The sequence below is a fragment of the Canis aureus genome, chromosome 1 (genome assembly GCF_053574225.1).
Source record: "Canis aureus isolate CA01 chromosome 1, VMU_Caureus_v.1.0, whole genome shotgun sequence".
In the NCBI taxonomy this organism is placed as follows: Eukaryota; Metazoa; Chordata; class Mammalia; order Carnivora; family Canidae; genus Canis; species Canis aureus.
The window spans coordinates 101390024-101412779 of NC_135611.1; the positions used below are offsets into that span (position 1 = coordinate 101390024).

A 22756-nucleotide genomic window follows, 5' to 3' on the forward strand; every position below is an offset into this window, starting at 1 on the left:
GTTGTGTCTTAGTGAGCATTTTTTTAATTCCTGCATAGCATGCTTCATCTGAGGGCAATTTTTGCCATTTATCCAGTCTTTCTTACAGATGAAAAACACCCATAAGCAGTTATAAAATTTGCTTTATGCTCATGATGTTTCCTAACTTCTCAATCATGTTGGAAAAAAGACTGAAACAATACTGACTGGCTTGGTATACAAAAATTTCCTGTCCCTACTTCTACAGATATTGAGAAGTGAGTGCAGTTATGCCCTCATTCATTCACCCAGAAACTTATAGATGGAAACTGAGGTTATTTCTTTTATTTGTTTTTTTTTTTTTTTTGGCAGAGTTCTCTCTTCTATTTTTTTTTTAAGATTTATTTATTTATTTATTTATTTATTTATTTATTTATGAGAGAGAGAGAGAGCAAGAGAGCAAGTGAGCACACAGAGGGAGAAGGGGAGGGAAAGGGAGAATCAGGCTCATCACTGAGCCGGGAGCCCAACTCAGGGCTCAGTTCCAGGACCCTGGGGTCATGACCCAAGCTGAAGGCAGATGCTTAACCAATTGAGCCACCCAGCACCCTGCAAAGGAATTTTAGTTAGATAATATGCTTTAAAGTTTTTAAAAGTTGTATGTCACATTCCACCTTAGTTACTACTACAGTGAAAAAGCATGACTCAAAAGAGGCAAAAAGGGAACTAAAAAATTGAAGAGACCCTGATAATTTGGTGTCACTTTAGTTGTTTCTTTTTTACAATGACTCATTTTTATGTGTATATAATAAGAAAAAAATAATCTTTCAGTATCATTTGGGAGAGTACTACTGACATTGCAATCTGTGTTCCATCTATTTAGATTTTACAAATTATTGAATGCTTGCTTCTTCCTTAATCCTTTTGCTGTTATGAAAAAGTTTGTTTTGCTAAGAACTTGAGATCCATCTCACACAGTCACAGCAGAGAACATCATGTGCCCTGTGCATCAGGTATTGACTAAGGAGGCAGGCACTCCCCCACGAATAGATTCACCATCACATTCTAACCATCCTCTAAAATTGCAGAGCTTTGTTCATTTCAGGACACATTTAAGCAAGTTTTCTTGATCTTCTTTGCTCACCTTATTATGGAGAAGAAACCTTCATATCCTGGATACACTTCACATGATTACTATTTCACATTTTGGCCAGATGTGTCCTGTCTGAGGTTGGGTTTTGTGGAAGCAGAAGCTGGCACAGGATTCAATGACATGTGATTTACAGAGGAGGAATTATCAGGAAAAATGGAAGGCTGGAGAATGAGGCAAGGAAAGGAGCCACACAAGGGATGTGATCTCATCTGGAATCTATGCCAGCCTGATCTCACATAGAGATCTAGAGTGTAAATGGTACCACAGGTGGTCCTGGTTTGAGACCTAGGAACACTCCTTTTGTACTCCAGGTCAACCAGTATTTAAATACTCCTCAGCTAAATTGCTTCTACGTTTACTTTTTCTAAGATATTGGACTTACCTACCTATAACTGCAAAAATCCATATATGAGACATTTTACTTTGTGGTATTTCTGAACATTAATTTCTTCTTCTGTTGAGGAGTCTGGATTGCAGAGTATGAGCATTCAAGAAATCACTCTATCAGTGCATTAAAATGCTGACATTTTTACCAAAAAATTAGAGTTCTATATTGAAATGTCAACAGTCTGCCTCATTTGGATATTTAATGTTTCTAAAACAAAATACGTTCAAAAGTGAGATCCCAATGCTTCCAAGCTCTTTTATCTCCACCACCAACACCCCTTCCCATCTGTTAAGAACAAATCTATCCTTCCAGTTGGGACACAACCCTTGAGTCATACTTGACTAAGCTTGACATAAGAAGTCTGGTGGAAGAGAAGTCACATTCTGATCTGAGGACATGGAGTCGTGTAATCATGTGCAGCTTCTCAGTAATAAAGATGCTGGATAATGAGAACACAGGGTACCTTCTCAAAGTGAATTTTTTTTCCAAAGATTTTAGTTATTTATTCATAGAGACAGAGAGAGAGAGAGAGAGAGGCAGAGGGAGAAGCAGGCTCCATGCAGGGAGCCTGATGCGGACTCGATCCCGGGTTTCCAGGATCACACCCCAGGCTGCAGGCGGCACCAAACCGCTGCGCCACTGGGTCTGCCCTCAAAGTGAATTTTTATGTAATAAATGTTAATGGGTAGCATGAGGTAATTAGTAACATCGTGCATAATTTTGCTAGTGATTAAAACTGGTAGGGAGTAAATTTACTTTTCACAAATGGTTTTCAGAGATCATTTCAATTCCCCAGACAGATGCTATCATTGCAGTTACAGCAGAGGGAGATCAAGAAAACCCATTTATGTCGGGGTTCAGATGGTCACTTTCTACACATTCTATGCCCATGACCACTACAGTCACCATCACAACAGAAAATGAAATTTGGCAAATACTTCTCGTTTTCAAATACATCTTAGATTTCACACTACTGAAAGAAATAGGGTATGTCTTGGAATGTGCAGTAAGAAATACTCCATTATGAGAAGGTCCTGCTTGCCGGGTTGAATAGGAATACAATCTGTGAGTATGCAGACAGGGGAAAAAATGTTTTCTGAGGGAAAAGGAGCCAGCACCTTGGCCACGCGATTTAAGGCTGTCTGATCATTCTGCCCTCTCCCCCTCGACCTGCACCCCATATTTTCGCTATAATCCCACAGAATTAGCTCTCAAATTCAGTCTCCCTGGAACTAAAGAGCAGCAGGACAGTGCTTATGAGGTCTAATCTCTGAGTGGAGGGCTCATTTTCTGAGCGCTATCGCAGTATGCCATGTCCCTTTGGGAACCTAAACCTTGGGCACACACGAAACAACACGTCCCGGAAGCCGAGAAGCAGTGCCCCAGAAGTGGGGCGAGGGCGGATTAAGCCGTGAAGCAGCCTCGCCCCGCCCTCAGAGCCCAATTATGTCATTTCCCAAAGGCCCTTACGTGGGCCTCACAGGTTCCTTGCGCTGATTCCCGGAAGGGCGCCCCTTGAGGCCACAGGAGGAGCTGTGGGAACCGTACTGCCCTGCAGGCTCAGCGGCAAGAGGCGGTAGCGCTGGGCCAATCACAGCACAGGGCTGGGATCTGGCCTCACGCGAGACTTACTGGCGCTGTCCTCGTGGAGGTTGTATTGGGTGCTCCTGGGTCAGCTCTCGAGGTCGCAGCTATAGGACGGTCGGCAAGCTTGAGAAAAAGTGGCCCCTTTGTGCCGACGCAGGGCTGAGGGTGGGTGGTGCAGGTCAGCGGAGCCCTTGAGACCTTTCCCAGCCTCCCGCGGCCTCCGGTCCACGCACGGGAGGGGGGAGGGGTCCCGCGGAGGCTGCAGAGGCACAGATGGACCCGGCACAGGTAAGTGGGGGACCCCCCAGCACCTCTGTATGGAGGATAGTGTTGCCCTGGGTCTCATCACTTTTCCAGGCTGTGCCGCCTTGATATGGAGGTGTACCCACCTCAGTGCCATGTGGAGGAATGATCTAGGGGCCTGCACCAGGGGTGCACATGCAGGGAGTTGAGGCCGACCTGGTGTGCGGGTGGGAACAGACAGCACTGGGAAGGGAGGCGAGTCTGGAATGGCAGGCTGCAGAACGGGCCTCCTTGAGGTCAGTGGGAGCCGTGGAGGATTTGGAGGACAGGAGGAGTGTCTTAATAGGCTTCCTCTGGCAGCAGGGTGAGAGGAGGCAGGGATAGCAGCCCCCACATCGCACCCGGAATTCTGTTCCCCAGGTCACCTTCAGCCACCCTCCCAGCTGAAGTGTGTGTTACGGCTGTGCAAAACAACATCCAGCGCCTACTGTCTAGGTTCAGCTGCAGGCTCTACCCACCCCTCCCAGCACAGCCGTGGGAGAGTTGGCTTTCTTGGCTGCAAAATGGGCTAACCGCAGTATCTTCCTTCTGGGTCCTGGTGGCAGGTGTGGGAGGCAGTGTGAAAGGTAGCATACAGGGAATATCCAGTAAATGCTGCTCATAGGCATTCATTTCTGTGATCTCTCGGGTCCAAGGAGGCCTGTGCCCTGGTCTTGTCCTTGTGGCAGTGTGAGTGAGAGAGACACGGGGCTTCTCAGGATCCCCCATCCCTTCACAATCTGAATGAGCTGAGTTTCAGGAATGAGCTCATTTAACTGTAGACTTCAGGGGCCATTCTGGCCGTGCCCTTCCCAGGGCTGTGACCTTGAGTAAGTTTCCTCAGTCCCTTTGTCTTCCATCTCTTGAGGGTCAGTGGGAATATTGACATTTTGTCCCTGTGGCTTGAGGGGATCAGAGAGGGCATGTGTGTGATGTGTGTCCTCCAACGTCCAACACTGCCCAGGTAGTATCACTGTGGACAGTGTTTTTCAGGAGCAGATCCCCTTGTCCTGTGATGATCTTAGGGGCTTATCTCAGGGGAATCCTGCTCAGGCTGTATCCAGCGGAGGACTAGGGGGAAGAGAGAGCCTAGGGGCAGACTCACAGTGCCAGCAGTATTTTTGGAATTACTGCTTCTCTGCTGGGATGAAAAGGGTCCTCAGACATTGGGAGCCACGAAGGTCACTGGATTCATCTTTGTAGTTGCCATCTGTTTATGGCAAGTAAGCTGGCTTGCTACCTATGGTGGAAAAATTATTTTTCTGTTTAAGATACTTACTTTTTAAAAAAATTTTATTTATTTATGATAGTCACACAGAGAGAGAGAGAGAGAGAGAGGCAGAGACACAGGCAGAGGGAGAAGCAGGCTCCATGCACCGGGAACCCGATGTGGGATTCGATCCCGGGTCTCCAGAATCACGCTGGGCCAAAGGCAGGCGCCAAACCGCTGCACCACCCAGGGATCCCAAGATACTTACTTTTATGTGAAAAGTAGATGCATTAAAGATTCAGTGGTAGCAGTATGCAGTACTGTGATGTGCGTTTAGATGTAAACACACAACAGACCCCAGGTTCTTCTCCAGCATGTGACTCTGTTTACTCCCATCAGAGCCCCCATCACTGTTAGGAGTTGTCACATCCATCTGTTGTTCCTGTGGCTCCCCTCCCTTCATTCCAGCCATTCCAGTAGCCTGTCTTCAGCAAGGCCATCCCTGGCTTTCTTTCTCAAATGGCCCCATCTCTCTAATCTTGTCACTTTTTTCTTGGCCTCAGAATTCTTAAGGCCATCTACATTGTCTTGTTTAGTTATTTAGGTCCTTGTTGGGGATCTTTCTCCAGCAGGGACTGTAATTTCCTGTTTGCTGCTCTGTCCCCAGGCCTATAATGGGGGCAAAGCTGTAACAGGACCTTGATAGGTGGGAGAATGAGACTCCCCTCAGTGGACTCTCATTACACTGTGATCAAACCCCCACCATGGCCTGCTACACCTGTACCTGCTCTGTGTCTACCCATGTGTCTTCCCTTCCTTTCTTCCCCATCTCAGAGCCCTGCAGCTTTGCCATCCTCCACTTGCTAAAATCTTGCTCACTTCCCAGCCTTTGCTCATGCAGTTCCCTTTGCCTAGGACAGTCTCCAGAACCCGGCAGGCATCCCTGTGTGTTCCTCTGGTCTCTGCTCAAATGCCACTTCTTTGTCTTTCTAGTTTTAGCTAAAATACTCCCTGAACCCACAGGGTTGGGATCTAGCATTTTGTGCAGAGTTGAGTGCCAGGGTACTTGAGGAGCAAAGAGGAAAAATAATCATAACAAAACAATGATAATAGCTGGATTTTACCAGGCCCTTGATTTGCTCTGAGGGACAGTTACTATGTTTCATTCAGTTCCCATCTCCTTAGAGTTAGGTTCTATCATCCCTGCTTACAGAAGAGGAACTGGAGGCTTAGAGACATACAGTTACCTATCCAGGGTCCCACAGCTCTTTAGTAGTTGAAACTCACATATTGCCCATTGGCTTCCAGAGCCTGTATTTCCCAACCACAGTGGGCTGGGGAAGCCTGATGGTGACACCTATTTTAAACTTTGTGAGGTGGGCAGGGCTTTCTCCTCCAGGTGAGCTTGGGAACAAGGAGGGAAAGAGGAGCCAACCCAGGATAGGGAACCTTGTCACAGAGGCTGTGAGTACAGAGTTGTTTAAGGAGTCACAAGAGGACCTTGTGATTGCCACACACCCCCAACCGCCAGCTGAGATGTGGGAAGGGGAGCACAGATGGTCATTTGCTGGATGTTCACCTTGCCCTCACCCAGGACACACATCACAGCCAGTCAGAGGCTGCTGCCTGTGTTCTTATGGCCACTGTGGCATTGTTCTCATGCACTTGGGTTCCCTGGTTCTTACGGTATCCATGAGTCAGGGATGCATGCTTCAGGACTCAGGAAGGGGAAGTTGACAGATAGTTCGCTGTGGAATCTCCTGGGGGTTCTGAGAAGGCTGGGGGACCTGAGAAGGCTGGGGGACCCACATGGGCATGGGGAGCTGGCCCAGGCGCTGCCACTCCCAGGATGAGTGGCACCCCCTTCAGTGGCTGTTTCATGAGGTGGGTGAGGATGGCTCCAATCCTCTGCCCGTGTCCATGGAAGTATGGCCAGAATGGCAGAAGTAGATTAACAGCAACATTTGTTAGAAGTGCTTCACCTGCAATAATGGAGCAGTGTGGGGGTTACAATAGACCCAGGCCAGAAGGACCTAGGTTCAAATCCCACCTCTGCTGTGTAGACTAGGAACTCGCAGGGTGACTCACTAGAGCTCCCTGAGTCTCAGCTTGCTGACTGTGATGTGGAGCTGATGAGGCATTTATGCTCATGGCTATGGTAGGATCAATATAAATAACAAAACATACAGAGCACCATCATAAGCCAGAGACTCTAGTGTTGGCTTTCTAAATGTTTTTTCTTGAATTCTCAAATAACCTGATAAAGTGAGAAGATAATTATTTTACTGACGGGAGCTCAAGGCTCAGAGAAATAAAGTGGCTTCCCTAAGGTACACAGCAAGCAAGTGTTGGTTCAAGAGGTTGAATTCAAACATGGGCATCTGTTCCAGAGCTGTGGACATTTATTCCCTTTACCACAGCATGTGAAGCTCACAGCCCCCAGTGGGCACACTGGAAGGACCAGGGATGCTCAGCCTTAGCTGCTGCTGTTCTAACTGTTAGAATTATCATCACGATCATTTCCCTGTACCTCTGGCATCCCAGACCACTTGCCATCTGCTCCCATGGTCCTCAGAGGAATGCGGTTGTCTGTGTCCTTCTCTGTTGTGTGCACCATGGAGGGCTTCTTGGTCAGCCATGTCTGCCTCCCCCTTAGGGCCAGCTCATAGCTTGGCCCTCAGGAGGCCTTGGTGGAGGCCTCGGTGATTCAGGCCTAGGTCTCTCTGTGCCTTTACCAGAGACTGAGTTACAGGCTCTGATCCCACCCAATAATTGCCTTGAAGCACATAATATGACTGTGTTTGACTTTCCAGGCACCGGTGACCTTCAAGGATGTGCTTGTGACTTTCACCCAGGAGGAGTGGGAATTATTAGACCTGCCCCAGAGGACACTCTACTGGAAGGTGATGACAGAGACCCGCAGGCTTCTTGTCTCACTGGGTAAGTCTTCTCCTTGCCTCTATGTGGGGACATGGCAGCCTCCTTCTTGGTTTCTTCCTCTCATTTGAGATATGGCTTATGGAGAAGGCCTTCAGAGCAGACTGCCATCCTTCCCACAGTCCTTCCTGCCATTTTCTGGGCTTACCTCCTCCAGCCTGCTCTCCCTTTATCTCCACCAAGAATCACCAAGATGATTGCTCTTCCCTTTTTGATTTCTCAGATTTTTTTTTTGTATATTCCTGATACTCATCTTTTACCTATTTTGTGTGCTACAGTTGTATTCTATTAGCTTTTTAGAAATTTTCTTTAAGCATCTTTTGATTAAGAGAAATTCATATTTTATTTAGTCAGGTTAGTTTATCTTTTGTTTTATGATTACTGCTTTTCATATCTTGCTAGGAAATCTTTCCTTACACCAGGATGAAATTATATTCATTTTCTGTTGCTTACTAATCTGGAATTAACTTGTGTATGATGTGTGGTAAAAATGCAGTAACTTTTTCCTGCATGTGGGAAACCAGTTTTTTTAGCTCCATTTACCATATAGTCCCTTCTTTTCCCATTAATCTGCTATGCCACCTCTGCTGTCTGTGATAGCTGTATGTGTTCAAGAGTCTGTGTCTGAGCACTGTTCTATCCTGTTGCCAGTTTTCCTTATATCTGTGCCAATACCACACTGTCTTGATGCCTGTACTTTCATCCTAACCCTAATCCTGGGAAGGCAAGCCCTATCTCCTTATGATTCTTTTTTCCAGTGATATTCTTGGCCCTTAACTCTTGCCTATAAATTCTAGAATCAGCTTGTTGAGTTTCGTGGAAAATCATGTTTTCTGGCGTGATGATGAACTTATCTATGGATATGAGGAGAGTTAACAACTTTGTTATTAATTTCTCCCATTTGCACAGCTTTTCTTTAATATCTTGACATAAATATTTCAGATTTCTCTACTAGCTTTTGTCTATGTTTTAATCACCTAGCTGTTCCTCACACACAGTAGATTTAATATGTGCCCCCCCCCCCCCCAGTCCTGCTCACTCTCAGCCATGTAGACACTGTCCTGGGAGCAGAAATGGCTATACTTACTCTTACTCTTCCAAACTCTGGAGTCTACACCCTGTCTGCATCTCCACCCACATCTCTGCCATCCCTTCTCTCATGCCCTGAAGTTCCCTCGGCATCCAAGATCTCTCTAGAATCTGTACCTTTGTATACTTTGCCTCCTTTGACTGCAGTGCCCTCTCACTTCCTGTATTTGGTAACTCTTGCTTCCTTGGGACTCATATCTCAAGACACCTCCCAGCTGTCTTTTTCTTTCAGTTGGGCTGGGTTAGATGCCCCATCCTGTGTCCCCTGTGACATCCTTTCTCAGAACAAACACAGCACATGGTGCAATCATTTCTCTCTGCTCTGGATAGGGAGGACAGGATTTCATTCTGGCCTCTACCCTAAATTCTCCCCAAAGTTGTCCCTTTAAAGATGTCAAGAATCCAAGAACCAGCAAAAACAAAAAAACACCTGAGTTTCAGAGATGTGAAAATCCAGCAGGTGTCAGGGGCCTTGTTTCCATCTTCCTTTCTCCACTGGCTTGGTAATTTTGCTCCTTCTTTGTTGGTATTGCTAATGGGCCTCTTTTGTGTATTGGATTCCCTTCAGATGACAAAGCAAAAGCCAATACCACAGAGCCTTCTGCTTCTCAACCAGCCTTGTTTGAGAGATTCTCACCCCACACATTACTGACTGAGGAAGACTCCAGTGTTTCCACATTGGGAGAAGCCAGGGAACAAGAAGGACCATCAGAAAAACAGGGAGGGCACATAAGGACAGGGACAGACCCCTACAAAGAATCCCTCCCTAGAAAGGTTAACCCTGAATGTGATGATTTGGGAACAAGTAAAAATCTTCCCACAAAGGATTTACGGGAGCAAGACTCTCCAGGAGATGCTCTCCATGAGTGTGAACCACATAGATCAAGAAGAGACCCCTTGATTCATGGAGGGAAGAACCCCTACAAATGCAAGGAATGTGGGAAAGAGTTTATCAAGAATCACTTCCTCCTTCAACATCAGTGGATTCATACTAGAGTAAAATCCTATAAATGCAAAAAGTGTGGGAAGGTCTTTCTCAGGAAGGCAGATCTCACTGGACACTACAGCATTCACATTAAGAAGAAGCTCTATGAGTGCATTGAGTGTGAGAAGGCCTTCAGCCGCAGGTCACACCTCACAGAACACAAGCGGATTCACACTGGGGAGAAACCCTATGAGTGCAACGAATGCAGGAAGGCCTTCAGCCGCAGGTCACACCTCACGGAGCACCAGCGGATTCACAGTGGAGAGAAGCCTTATGTGTGCAATGAATGTGGAAGGGGCTTTGCCCGCCACTCAGATTTTATTCGGCATAATAGAACCCACACTGGAGAAAAACCCTTTGAGTGCAAAGAGTGCGGGAAGGCCTTTTGTAACAGCTTCTCTGTAACTCGACACATGAGGTCTCATTCTGGGGAGAAGCTCTATGAGTGCAGTGAGTGTGGAAAGACCTACAGCTACAGCTCAACCCTCAATACTCATCAAAAGATTCACGGTGGAGTAAAATCCTACAAATGTAAGAGATGTGGGAAGGCCTTTCACCAGAAGGCAGCCCTCAGTCAGCATCAGAGAACTCATAGTGAGTTCTTTTTAAAGTAACTACGGTGGCAAATTGTTCGACTGGAGGGAAAATGTTACTTGGCATCTGAGAGTTCATACCCAAGGCTTTCCTGCATACTGTGTCCTCCACGTGCACAGTTTGTACTGTGGCTGTGGCATTACCTTCACCTGTGGCTGAGCCCTGGCACTGCAGAGACTGGAGGCCAGTCTCCCAAAACAGAACTTGATTCTCTGCAGAGGGACCTTCTTTCCACACCCGTAAGTGCTTTGCTATCACATGGCTTGCAAAGAGACCTGGCCTCAGTGTATCCCAAAGCAGAAGTGATGCGCTTTGCAGTGGATGAAGGGCCCTCTTCCCTCATGGTCCCTGTCTCCCATCTAACTTCCTGTGTTTATAGGAGTCTGCTGTGCTCTTGCTGGTGTGAAGGGCAGGGTCACAAGAACCCCATCCTTTATGCCCATTACCCTGCATGTGCCTTGTGTCATGGATACGTGGGTGACTGAGACACGGGCCTTGCTCTTTAGAGGGGAGAAAAGTGGTAGCACAGAGGTGTGGTATCGTAACTCTGTTGCTATGATAATAATGTGCCTATAACCCTGTGTATCAGGGTCGAAACTTAGGTGTGGAGGACAAATGTGCATTGGGAAGAGTGGTCCAGTGGCTAAGGGCTTGGACCCTGGAGACAATTGATATTCCAGCACTTCTGAGCTGTGCCCATCACCTCTGGGTGACCTTGGTCATGTCATTTCTCCACAGGCCTCTCTTGTAAAAGTGGGAAGATTAATTTAAAATGTAAAGCACGGGCAGAGGAACAGACAGTACACAGAGGGTGATACCATGCAGATCCATGAGGTATTGAGGAGCCCCAGCCACATTTGAAAATGAAGAAGAACATTTCTGGCAAAGGGAACAGCATGTTCTAAGACCTTGAGGCAGGCAAGAGTTGGGCTTATTAGAGGAAACAGCTGAAGGTCAGTGTGTCTGGAGGAAATGAATAGTGAGCAGTGAGATGGACAGAATAGGCCCAGATGCACAGGGCTTTGTGGGTTTTATTCTGACTGTTCTGGGAGGCTGAGAAAGTGGTTGAGCAGGGCAGTGGCATGATCTTGTCTCTGAATTTCTCCTTGTTTGCTGAGTGGAGGGTGAATTAAAGAGGGAGTAATTTATGTGGGAAAGAGAGATGAGGCCACTCTGTGGTCCAGGAGGGCATTGTCATTGGACTGACCCATGATGGTGGTATGGGAATTGGTGGGGAGATGACTTGGGACATGTTAGGCAGAGCCACAGGACATGTGCATAATTGGGATGATGAGTGAGCCCCAGGAAATGATTTCCCTCCTCATTCCTCAGGAGAGAGCCTTTTGCATCCATGGGAATGTGCCATGGCCTGCCCTGTGTTCCAGGTTTTCAATCAGCACCTAGTGTGTTGAGTGAGCAAGTGGAGCTGAAGGCTCCCTTTCTTGAACAGAAAAAAGGCAGAACTCCCTCCCCACTCGGTGGTTACATGGGTAGTCAATCTGCCATAGCTTTATTTCTCTGATGCTGAGGGGCCCTGGCCCTTGCCCCTGCTCCTGCCCAGATTGAATTTGGGCAGGAAGCCATGAAGGGCAGTGATGAGCCCTACATCCCTGTGAGCACTGTTCTCACCTGTGCTGCTTACTAGTGGCCGCAACAGGCCAGTTTAGGGACTTTTTGGGGTTCTTAGTTTCCTCCTCTGTAAACTGAGTGATCTAATATCCTGTGTGAGTTGCAGATTCATTATCTATGAAACAGGAATGTTGACTGATGCACCTCACAAGGCATTTATGCAGGTCAAAGGGTAGTGTTGTACCTGGTATCAGCTTTGTGGATATTCTTAAATGTTAGCTGTTGTTAAAATTGTTTTCACTAATATGTTATATTTTCATGCCATCCTATTCCTTTCTTATCAGGAGATGTGCTGATGGGATTTGTTTGTAAAAATATACTGAAAGTCCTGATGACATCTTAGCTGATTTTTGGCCTTAAGAAGCTTGATCATAGATTCTGGTGACCCCTCAGCATAAGGTCTTGGGTCCTCAGCAACCAAAGCCAGGACATTCTTGCCCCCTGGTTTCTTTCCCTCTTAGAGATAGAGTGGCTGAGGATGCCAGAAAATGTTGGTTTGCTTTGAATGGAAATTCAAAAGCTGCCCCTGAAATTTATATTAAGTATCTTATAAAGGGAGGTTTTAACCATCAAAAGGTACTGACTGCTAATTTAATTTAATTCCTACTTACCTAATGTAATATTATATATATTTGGGTATCAATATATCCTCTAATTTTGTGGCTTTCTTTGCCTCACTTGTTCTTTTTCTGGTCCTTTAAGAAATAACAACTGTGGCTGCTTGCCGGCTCGCGGACCTGTTGGCTGGCGGTACTGGGCATGGCACGGGGCGCCCGCTGCGATGGCATGATCTAGCAAAAAGATGGCTACCATTGGTTACTTTATTTTTCTTTCTGTGGCAAGACTGTTATGGATCCTGGATATTTCAGGAAATCCAGTATCAAATTGACTGCAGAAGAAAGAACCTAACAGACCAGTAACAATGGAAGAAATCGAGAAAGTTATCAAAAAGCTACAATTCCCCAAAACACCAGGCCCAGGTGGTGTTACAGGTTAAAAATACCTTCATGAAGAAGAAAGATCTTAAGCAACATGGTGGATTCAGAAGCTCATGAAAAGAGACCGCCCATCCTAACATCTTCAAAACAAGATGTCACCTCATATTGCAAATGTTGGTGAAATGAAGCATTACTTGTGTAGCTGCTGTGCAGCTTTCAACAATGTAGCAATCACATTTCCCATTCAGAAGGTGCTCTTTAGGTAGCAGCTGTATGGAATCAAAACCCGGGATGCAGTGCTTCAGTTGAGGAGGGATGTCTTTCGCAACTTGTACCGTGGAATCCTTCCCCCACTGATGCAGAAGACAACTACACTGGCACTTATGTTTGGTCTATACGAGGGCTTATGTTGCCTTCTCCTGAAGCATATCAGTACCCCTGAGTTTGCAACCTGTAGTGTGGTGGCAGTACTTGCAGGCACAACAGAAGCGATTGTCACTCCATTGGAAAGATTTCAGACATTGCTTCAAGACCATAAGCATCATGACAAATTTACAAACACTTACCAGGCTTTCAAGGCACTCAAATGCCATGGAATTAGAGAGTATTATCGAGGCTTGGTACCTGTTCTTTTCCGTAATGGATTCAGCAATGTCCTTTTCTTTGGCCTTCGAGGTCCCATTAAGGAGCATCTGCCTACTGCCAAAACTCACAGCGCCCATTTGGTCAGTAATTTTATCTGTGGAGGTCTGTCAGGTGCCATGTTGGGAATCTTGTTTTCGCCAGTTAATGTTGTGAAAACTCACATGCAGTCTCAGATTGGTGGGGAAAAGATTTCAGTCTTTTCCCAAGGTTTTCCAGAAAATCTGGCTAGAGCTGGACAGGAAGCTGACAAATCTTTTCAGAGGTGCTCATCTGAATTACCATTGATCCCTCATCTCTTGGGGCATAATCAATGCAACTTATGAGTTCTTGTTAAAGATTATATGAAAGAAACTATCCGTTAAGTGCCATTTATTAACTGAATAGACCTAAGAAGAATGTGGTTTGGCATTGTTCCTAATTGGCCAAATATAAGTTGGTGTCATTAGTTCAGGGCACAGTGAATTATAGGCAAAGCTGTTTTCTTGAAGCACCAACAAATTCAGAATAAAAGATTCTAATAGGAAAAAAAAAAACTGTTACTGTTAAAAAAAATCCAGATTTAAAAAAAATTCTAGTTTAAAAAGCTTATTCTGTTTATTGTTTAAGCTAAAATCTACAAACACTTAAAACAGCAGACTTATGGGGGATCCCTGGGTGGCTCAGCCATTTAGAGTCTGCCTTTGGCCCAGGGTGTGGTCCTGGAGTTCTGGGATTGAGTCCCACTGCAGGCTTCCTGCATAGAGCCTGCTTCTCCCTCTGCCTGTGCCTCTGCCTTTCTCTCTCTCTGTCTCTCATGAATAAATAAATTTTTAAAAATATTTTAAAAAAGACTTAGGAATCCCTGGGTGGTGCAGCGGTTTAGCGCCTGCCTTTGGCCCAGGGTGTGATCCTGGAGACCCGGGATCGAATCCCACGTCGGGCTCCCGGTGCATGGAGCCTGCTTCTCCCTCTGCCTATGTCTGCCTCTCTCTATGACTCATAAATAAATAAAAATTAAAAAAAAAAAGACTTAAAATGTTTTTCTTTCTTTCCAGGCAATATAAGGGATTTAGAAGATGAAATAGTATGTTCTATCTCAGTATATATTTTGAGATTATGTATGTTAATTCCATCAGTCTGACTTCACAAGGAAATGTTATTCATGTTTAATACAAATAATGAGCAGATGTATCAATAGACATAGGCATTCCCCTCTTTGGTCCTCATTCCTTTAATCATTGTAGATGTTTCATCTGAGATCACTTTTTTAAAAAGATTTATTTATTTATTTATTTATTTATTTATTTATTTATTTATTTATTTATTATAGACATAGAGAGAGAGAGAGGCAAAGACACAGGAAGAGGGAGAAGCAGGCTCCATGCCGGGAGCCCGATGCGGGACTTGATCCCGGGACTCCAGGATCACGCCCTGGGCCAAAGGCAGGCGCAAAACCTCTGAGCCACCCAGGGATCCCCCTTATTTTATGGTTTTAATTATATTTTTTTCCCTCAGAGGTTGAGGAGTCTTGCCTAGGGCCACAAGGAGAAGTCTATTACAGCTTTCCCAGGATGGGCCTTCACTCAAGATGGCCACAGAAACCTGGGCACGGTCGTGTATTTGGAACTGGAGAGCATTATTTCCCAAGGTCCCTTGCAGCGCTGTTTGGCCAAGATTGCGGAGAATGAGAAAGGCCCATCCCAGCCTGGCCATGTGCAGGGCAGAAACTACATTACCCAGCAGGCTGTGCATAGGCGGCCGGCGCTCATCCAATAACCACCCAGGAGTGAGGTGTTTCCTGCAGAAGTGGGGGCGGGGCTTCCAATGATGTCATAAAGGCTGTGGTGGGTCTGGGCAAGTTGGGTGAAGGAGGAGGAAGAAAGGAGAGTAGGCACACTTCTACACTTTTGTGTGAGCCATCACCCTAGCCTAACCCACACCCCTCCCGTACCAGTCCTCCTTCCTCAGGTGCCTGGAGGCAGGACCCTGGGCCTTGAGTGAATTTTTTTTTTTTAGGTTTTTTATTTATTTATTCATGATAGTCACAGAGAGAGAGAGAGAGAGAGAGGCAGAGACACAGGCAGAGGGAGAAGCGGGCTCCATGCAGGGAGCTGATGTGGGATTCGATCCCAGGTCTCCAGGATCGCGCCCTGGGCCAAAGGCAGGCGCCAAACCGCTGCGCCACCCAGGGATCCCCCTTGAGTGAATTTTAGAGGACAGCAGCTGAAGCTGGGAAGTGGGGGTCAGCCGAGGTCACGCCCCACCTGTGGCTGGGCAAGATGGGAAGTGGACTAAGCTCGAGGGGCCTGCAGGGGTCGCCTGGGCGGGTGAGTGGGCAGCTGGGGAATGGAAACCAGCCGCTGGGACCCTTGCCCTGCTGGTCTCAGGGATCGATAGGAGGCTGTGACCTAGGGCTTCTGGCTCTCCCCTCCTCTCGCCTCTGATATTGGGCTCCTGGAGTTGCTGTTGGCTCAGGGCCCTTAAGGGAGACCAGGAATTGTAGAGCACATTTCCCATTTCTGGAACCCAGTAGGATGAAGGAGGATTTTTCCAGTCACAAGAACGAGCATGAATATATGGTTGGAAGTGGTACTGAACTGGGGATGTTCGAGAATGCAGGTCCATGCAGTGTCTTTTAATGGTTCTATACAAATTTTAGAATTGTAATTCTGTGGAAAATGCTTTTTTTTCCAAAAAAAAATTTATTCAAGAGAGACACAGAAAGAGAGGCAGAGACACAGGCAGAGGGAGAAGCAGGCTCCCTGCAAAGAGCCCGATGCAGGCCTCTATACCAGGACCCTGGGGTCAGGGCCTGACCTGAAGGCAGTCCCTCAACCACAGACCCACCCAGGAGTCCCTGGAAAATGCCTTTGAAATGTTGATAAGGATTGTGTTGAATCTGTAGATTGCCTTGGGTAATATGGCAGTTTAACAACGTTATTTTGTCTAATCTATTGGCACAGAACATCTTTCCATTTAGGTGTGTATTTTTCAATTTTTTTCCCTCAAAGCCTTCTATAATATTCAGCATACAGGTCTTTCACTTCCTTGGTTAAGTTTGTTCCTTGGTCTTAAATTATTTTTGATGCAGTTGTAAATGGGATTGCTTTCTTAATTTCTGTTTCTATTTTGTTAGTGTATGAACACATGACTTTTTTATTTATTTATTTATGATAGTGACAGAGAGAGAGAGAGGCAGAGACACAGGCAGAGGGAGAAGCAGGCTCCATGCACCGGGAGCCCGACGTGGGACTCGATCCCGGGTCTCCAGGATCGCGCCCTGGGCCAAAGGCAGGCGCCAAACCGCTGCACCACCCAGGGATCCCCATGACATATTTTTGTATATTGATTTTTTACTTTACAGAACCTTAACTGAATTTGCTTATTTTAACAGTTTTTTTAAGTGGAGTCTTAAGGATTTTTTAATATATAAAATCATGTGTGCAAACAGTGACAGTTTTATTTCTTCCTTTGCAATGTGGATGCCTTTTACTTCTTTTTCCTGTATTACTGCTCTGGCTAGAAGTTCCAATGCTATGTTTTTTTCTTTTTTAAGATTTTTATTTATTCATGAAAGACACAGAGAGACAGAGACACAAGGAGAGGGAGAAGCAGGCTCCATGCATGGAGCCCAATGCGGAACTCGATCCCAGGACCCCAGGATCACGCCCCAGGCTGAAGGCAGGCGCCAAACTGCTGAGCCACCCAGGGATCCCCTCCAATGCTATGTTGAATAAAAGCGAGAGTGGGCATCCTTCTTCCTAATATTAATGGAAGAGCTTTCAGGGTGCCTGGGTGGCTCAGTCAGTTGAACATCTGACTCTTGATTTTGGCTCAGGTTATGATCTCAGGGTTGTGGGATCAAGCCCCAAGTCAGGTTCTGCACTCAGCATGGTGTCTGCTTTAGATCCTCTACGCCTGCCCTCCTCCCTCCCCACATGCTCTAAAGAACTCTTTAAAAAAATAAAGGAAAAACTTTCACCTTTTGTGTTGAGTATGATAGCAATAGGCTTGTCATATATGGTCTTTATTATGTTGAGATATATTCCACCTATACCCACTTTGTTGAGAGTTTTTATCATAAATAGATGTTGAATTTGGTCTGCTGTTTTATGTCTATTGAGATAATTGTATGACTTTTATCCTTCATTTTACCAATGTGTATCACATAGGTTGGTTTGCTGGTGTTCAATCATCCTTACATCCCTGGAATATGTATTGTATTCTCCAACTTTTTGACTTCTGTTTGGTATTTTCTTATATTTTCTCTTTGTTGGAGTTCTCATTGAATTCATCCATTCTTTTCCCAAGTTCAGTAAGCATTTTATGACCACTAAGAACTCTTTATCAATTGAATTACTTTTCTCTGTTTCATTGTTTTTTCCAGGGTTTTATCTTGTTCTTCATTTAGGACATATTCCTTTAGTTTTTCATTTTGCTTGACTTTGTTTCTTTTTTTGTTTCTATGTATTAGGCATAGTAGCTGTTTCTCCCAGTCTTGAAGGAGAACTTTACCACTTAGCCTTCCCTTAGCTCTTGATTATCTCTCAAACATTTGTCATTGTCTAAATAGCCTGATTTATTCTATGCCAGGGCCCATGAGTCTTCCAGAGGGAGGGATAGTCTATACCTAGTTTCAGCCTAACTGGAAGCTACATCCTAAGGCAGCAGTTTTTATGGTATGCAAGTACATACAGTCCCACTGGATCACAATCATAAGCCCTGCTGGCCTTATGATCATGTGATCTACAGGTGTCCCTTTCATGACAGTTGCAAAAGCTGGGGCTCCAGACAAGTGCCTAAGCTCCCTTCTGGGAGGTAACTGGCTCACTGTAGGAAGACCAAGGAAGAGCACAAAGATGCTGTCCCCTGGCCTATGTTCCCTAGAAGCATTTCCATAGCCTCCAGATGTGTGGTAAACCTGAAGCCTGCACTTCTAGGATAAGTAAATAGGTTTTTTCCACAGGAAGATGGGGTATGTTTCAGTCTCCTGTCTGTGCAGTGTCCTATGGGTGGTAGCCTGCCACTTTATCTGATTGTGTCAGGCTTTGTGAGAGCCAGAAATGCTGTTTCCCTGGCAACAAGAGCCAGGTGCTCAAGGGTGCCCCTTCTGTGGGCTGTGCTTGCAGCATTCACACACCTTGCTTTGGTGGGGCCTTAAAAGTGGGGCAGGGGAGAGGTTCACACACTGGTGCTAGCAGGTTACAGGAGAGTATAAAGTTGGTGCCCACCATTGCTGGTACTAGTAAATAGAATGCAAAAATGGTGCCCACCAGCATCTCCATCCCAAGAGAGAGTTCTAGCATGCTACTGCCCATCCAGCAAATGCTTTTAAGATTAACAAAGGAATCTCCTTTACCTGTAGTCTTAAAATTTTTCAAAACTGCTGCTTTTAGGGGACCTGGGTGGCTTAGTTGGTTAAGCCTTTGTCTCAAGTCATGATCCCAGGGTCCTGAGGTTGACCCCCATGATGGGCTCCCTGCTTAGCGGGGAGCTTGCTTCTCCATCTCCCTCTGCTCCCCACTCATGCTTGCTCTGTTTCTCTAGTGCTCTCTCTCAAATAAACACACTGCTGCTTTTGTATCAGATCCTGGGGTGAATGATTCTTCATGCCAGCCTTTTAGGAGCAGAATCTCCATTCCCTACAGCCCTACAATGGACATAAGCTCTACTGGTTTTCAAAGCCAGATGTTTGGGGGTTTCATCCCTCTGGTGTAGATTCCAAGAGTTGGAGTGCATGACATGGGGCACAAAATCCTCACATCTCGGAGAAGCCAGTGTTTATGAGATTCTCCCGATTATGCATTACCATGCCAAGGGTAGGGTTTTGGGCAAGACTGTGTCCTCTGCCTCTTCTGCCTGTCAGTGTGTCTCTTGTATTCTTTGTTGTGGAGGAGCTATTCAGCTAGTTTTCAGAGGGAATTGTTCGATATGTAGTTGGAGATGTGTGATGTCCATGGGAGGAGAGGAATTTAGGATCTTCCTATGCTGCCATCTTGAACTGCTTCTTTTTTATTTGGCCTCTTAAAAGGAGTGGAAAGATTTGATCCTCTTTTCTGACAGGATGTATTATTGTATTATTTATTCTTTACATCTCTAGAATTCGCCAGTGAAACTAGTTAGGCCTTTTTTTTTTAATTTTTATTTATTTATGATAGTCACACACACACACACAGAGAGGGGCAGAGACACAGGCAGAGGGAGAAGCAGGCCCCATGCACCGGGAGCCCGACATGGGATTTGATCCCGCGTCTCCAGGATCGCGCCCTGGGCCAAAGGCAGGCACCAAACCGCTGCGCCACCCAGGGATCCCTAGTTAGGCCTTTAATGTCTCAGTAATGTTTGATAATTTCTTATACCTCTTGAACATATATTTTTAAATTTATTTCTAAATATCTCATATTTTGATGCTATTGTAAAGGGATTTTTTCAACTTCCAAATATTCATAGCTGGTATATAGAAACCAGCTATAGTATACAGGCATACCTCATTGCACTTAAGAAATTGCATTTTTCACAAAATTAAAGGTTTGTGGCAACTCTGCCTTTGAGCAAGTCTGTCAGTGCCATCTTTCCAATGGCATTTGCTCATTTCATATCTGTGTCACATTTGCTACCTATATTTCTAAATTTATTATTTTTAAAAAAGATTTTTAATTTATTTATTCATGAGACACAGAGAGGCAGAAACATAGGCAAGGGAGAAGCAGGCTCCCTGCAGACCCCAATGCGGGACTCAATCTCCAGACTGGAATCACACCCTGACCCAAAGGTAGACACTCATCCACTGAGCCACTGAGGTGTCCCTAAAATTTATTATATCTATTATGGTGATCTGTGATAAGTGATTATGACTTGCTGAAAGCTAAGATGATGGTTAACATTTTTTAGCAATAAAATACTTCTTAATTAAGGTGCGTACATTTCTTTTAGACAATGCTATATAGCACACTTAATAGACTATGGTATAAACATAACTTTTATATGATTGGGAAACCAAAGAATTCATTTGACTTGCTGAACTGAATCCACAGGATCTCCAAAATATGCTTGAATTTTCCTTTTTATCCTGGGACCTTGCTAAACTCAGTCATTAGACATAGTAGCTTTTTAGTGGATAATTTGGAATTTTCAACATAATCATGTCATATATGAATAGACAGTTTGGGTTCTACATTTACGATCTTTAGACCTTTTTTTTTTAAGTCACTAACACCGACTTACAGTACAATATTGAGTAAAAGTGCTAAGCACAGATATAGTCCCATTACTGCCCATAGTGGGGAGGAAAGCACACAGGCTTTTGCCATCAAATACGTAAGCTTTTGGTTTTTCATAGGTACCCTCCAGCAGGTTGAGGTTCTTAATTTGTTAAGAAATTTTATCATTTCTTAACAGTCATTTCAAAACCATGACTGGTTTTGAGTCTGTGAAATGCTTTCACAATGTCTTTGATGATTTTTATTTTCCTGGTAGTTGAGACTCCATTATAAACTCCATTATTAAGTAAACCTGGATACCTGATAAACCATGCTAGGTTATGACTTATTGGGGCTTATACATGTATATACAAATATGGCAGGATTCAATTTGCTAAAATTTTGTTAAGATTTCTTGATTGCTTTTTTAAAGTTTTTATTGAACTCCAGTTAGTTAACATACAGAGTTATGTTAGTTTTAGGTATTCAAGCAGTGATTCAACAGGGACGCCTGGGTGGCACAGTGGTTGGGCGCCTGCCTTCAGCTCAGGTCACGATCCTGGGATCCGGGATTGAGTCCCACATGGGGTTCCCTGCAGGGAGCCTGCTTCTCCCTCTGCCTGTGTCTCTGCCTCTCTGTCTGTGTCTCTCATGAATAAATAAATTAAAAAAAATAGTGATTCAACAATTCCATACATCACCCAGTGCTCATTTTGACCAGTACATTCCTTAATCCCCATCACCAGTTTCCCCTATCCCCTCACCTACCTCCCCTCTGGTAACCATTAGTTTATTCTTTATAGTTAAGAGCTAATTCTTGGTTTGTCTTTTTCCTTTTGCTTGTTTCCTAAATTCCTCAAAATAAGAGGTGCCTGCCTGGATAGCTCAGTTGGTTATGCAACGGCCTTCAACTCAGGTCATGATCTCAGGGTTCTGTGATCAAGCCCTGAGTTAGGCTCCCTATTCAGCAAGAAGTCTGCTTCTCCATCTCCCCCCTGCTTCTGCTGTCTCCCTCTTTTTCATTCTAACAAATAATCTTTTAAAAAATTCCTCATGAGTGAAATTATGTGGTATTTGTCTTTTTTCTAACTGATTTATTTGCCTAACATTATACCCTAGCTCCACCTGTGTTGTTGCAAATGGCAAGATTTCATTCTTTTTGATGGCTGAATAATATTCCATCATATATATCCATTTGCCAATCCATAGACAGTTGGGCTGCTTCCATACCTTGGCTATTTTAAACAATGCTGCTATAAACATTGGGGTACATGTATCCCTTTGAATTAGTGTTTTTGTATTATTTGGGTAAATATTCAGTAATATGTTTGCATATTATTTTTTGCAATATACTATTGCAAGGTAGTTCTATTTTTTTTAAGGTAGTTCTATTTTTAACTTTTTGAGAAGCCTCCATACTATTTTCCACAGTGGCTGCACCCACAGTTTGTATTCCCACCAAAGGTGCATGAGGGCTCCTTTTCCTCCTCATCCTCTCCACCTGTTTCTTGTACTATTTTAGCCATTCTGACAGATGTGAGGTGATACCTTATTGTAGTTTTGATTTGCTTTTCCCTGATGATAAACATCTTTTCATGTCTCTGTTGGCAATTTGTATGTCTTCTTTACAGAAATGTCTTCTGCCCATCTTTTAATTGGATTGTTTTCTGGGTGTTGGATTTTATGTTTTTTATATATATTGGATACTACCCATTTATTAGCTGTGTCATTTGCAAATATCCTCTCCCATTCTGTAGGTTGCCTTTTAGTTTTGTTGATTGTTTCTCTCTGCAGAAGCTTTTTATTTTTATGTAGTCTCAATTGTTTGTTTTTTAAATTTTCCTTGCCTCAGGGGACCTATTTAGTAAGAGTTACTTTCTCTTTATTCTTTGCATATTACTTTTTTTAAAAAAAGATTTATTTGAGAGAGGGAGAGCACGTGAGAGTTGGAGGAGGGACAGAGTGAGAAAGAATCCTCAAGCAGATTCCCTGCTGTGCAAGAGCCTGACGTGGGGCTCTATCCCAGGACCCTGAGATCATGACCGGGAGCTGAAATCAAGAACTGGCTACCCAAATGACCAAGCCACCTAGACATCCCTAACAAATTAGCTTAAAAAACAATTTTTTTTTTTAAAGTAGGGTCCATGGGAGCCCAATGTGGGGCTTGAACTCACTATCCTGAG

General features: G+C 44.7%; 1 protein-coding gene and 1 pseudogene across 3 annotated transcripts in view; both read left to right on the plus strand.

The window, feature by feature from the left end:
* The first annotated feature begins 3137 nt into the window (after window positions 1-3137).
* Window positions 3138-22756, plus strand: part of LOC144322746 (uncharacterized) — a 30999-nt gene continuing 11380 nt past the window's right edge. The window contains exons 1-3 of one of the 3 annotated variants that reach the window (XM_077913105.1): window positions 3138-3374; window positions 7392-7518; window positions 9173-10224. In XM_077913105.1, the coding sequence (XP_077769231.1) occupies window positions 3360-3374; window positions 7392-7518; window positions 9173-10203 (1173 nt within the window). In that variant the 5' untranslated portion in view covers window positions 3138-3359 and the 3' untranslated portion in view covers window positions 10204-10224. Of the gene's footprint in view, window positions 3375-7388; window positions 7519-9172; window positions 10225-15038; window positions 15286-22756 lie in introns of those variants that run through there. The other 2 variants (XR_013388399.1, XR_013388397.1) reach the window with 2 other exon arrangements.
* LOC144322756 (mitochondrial nicotinamide adenine dinucleotide transporter SLC25A51-like) lies at window positions 12845-13740 on the plus strand (annotated as a pseudogene).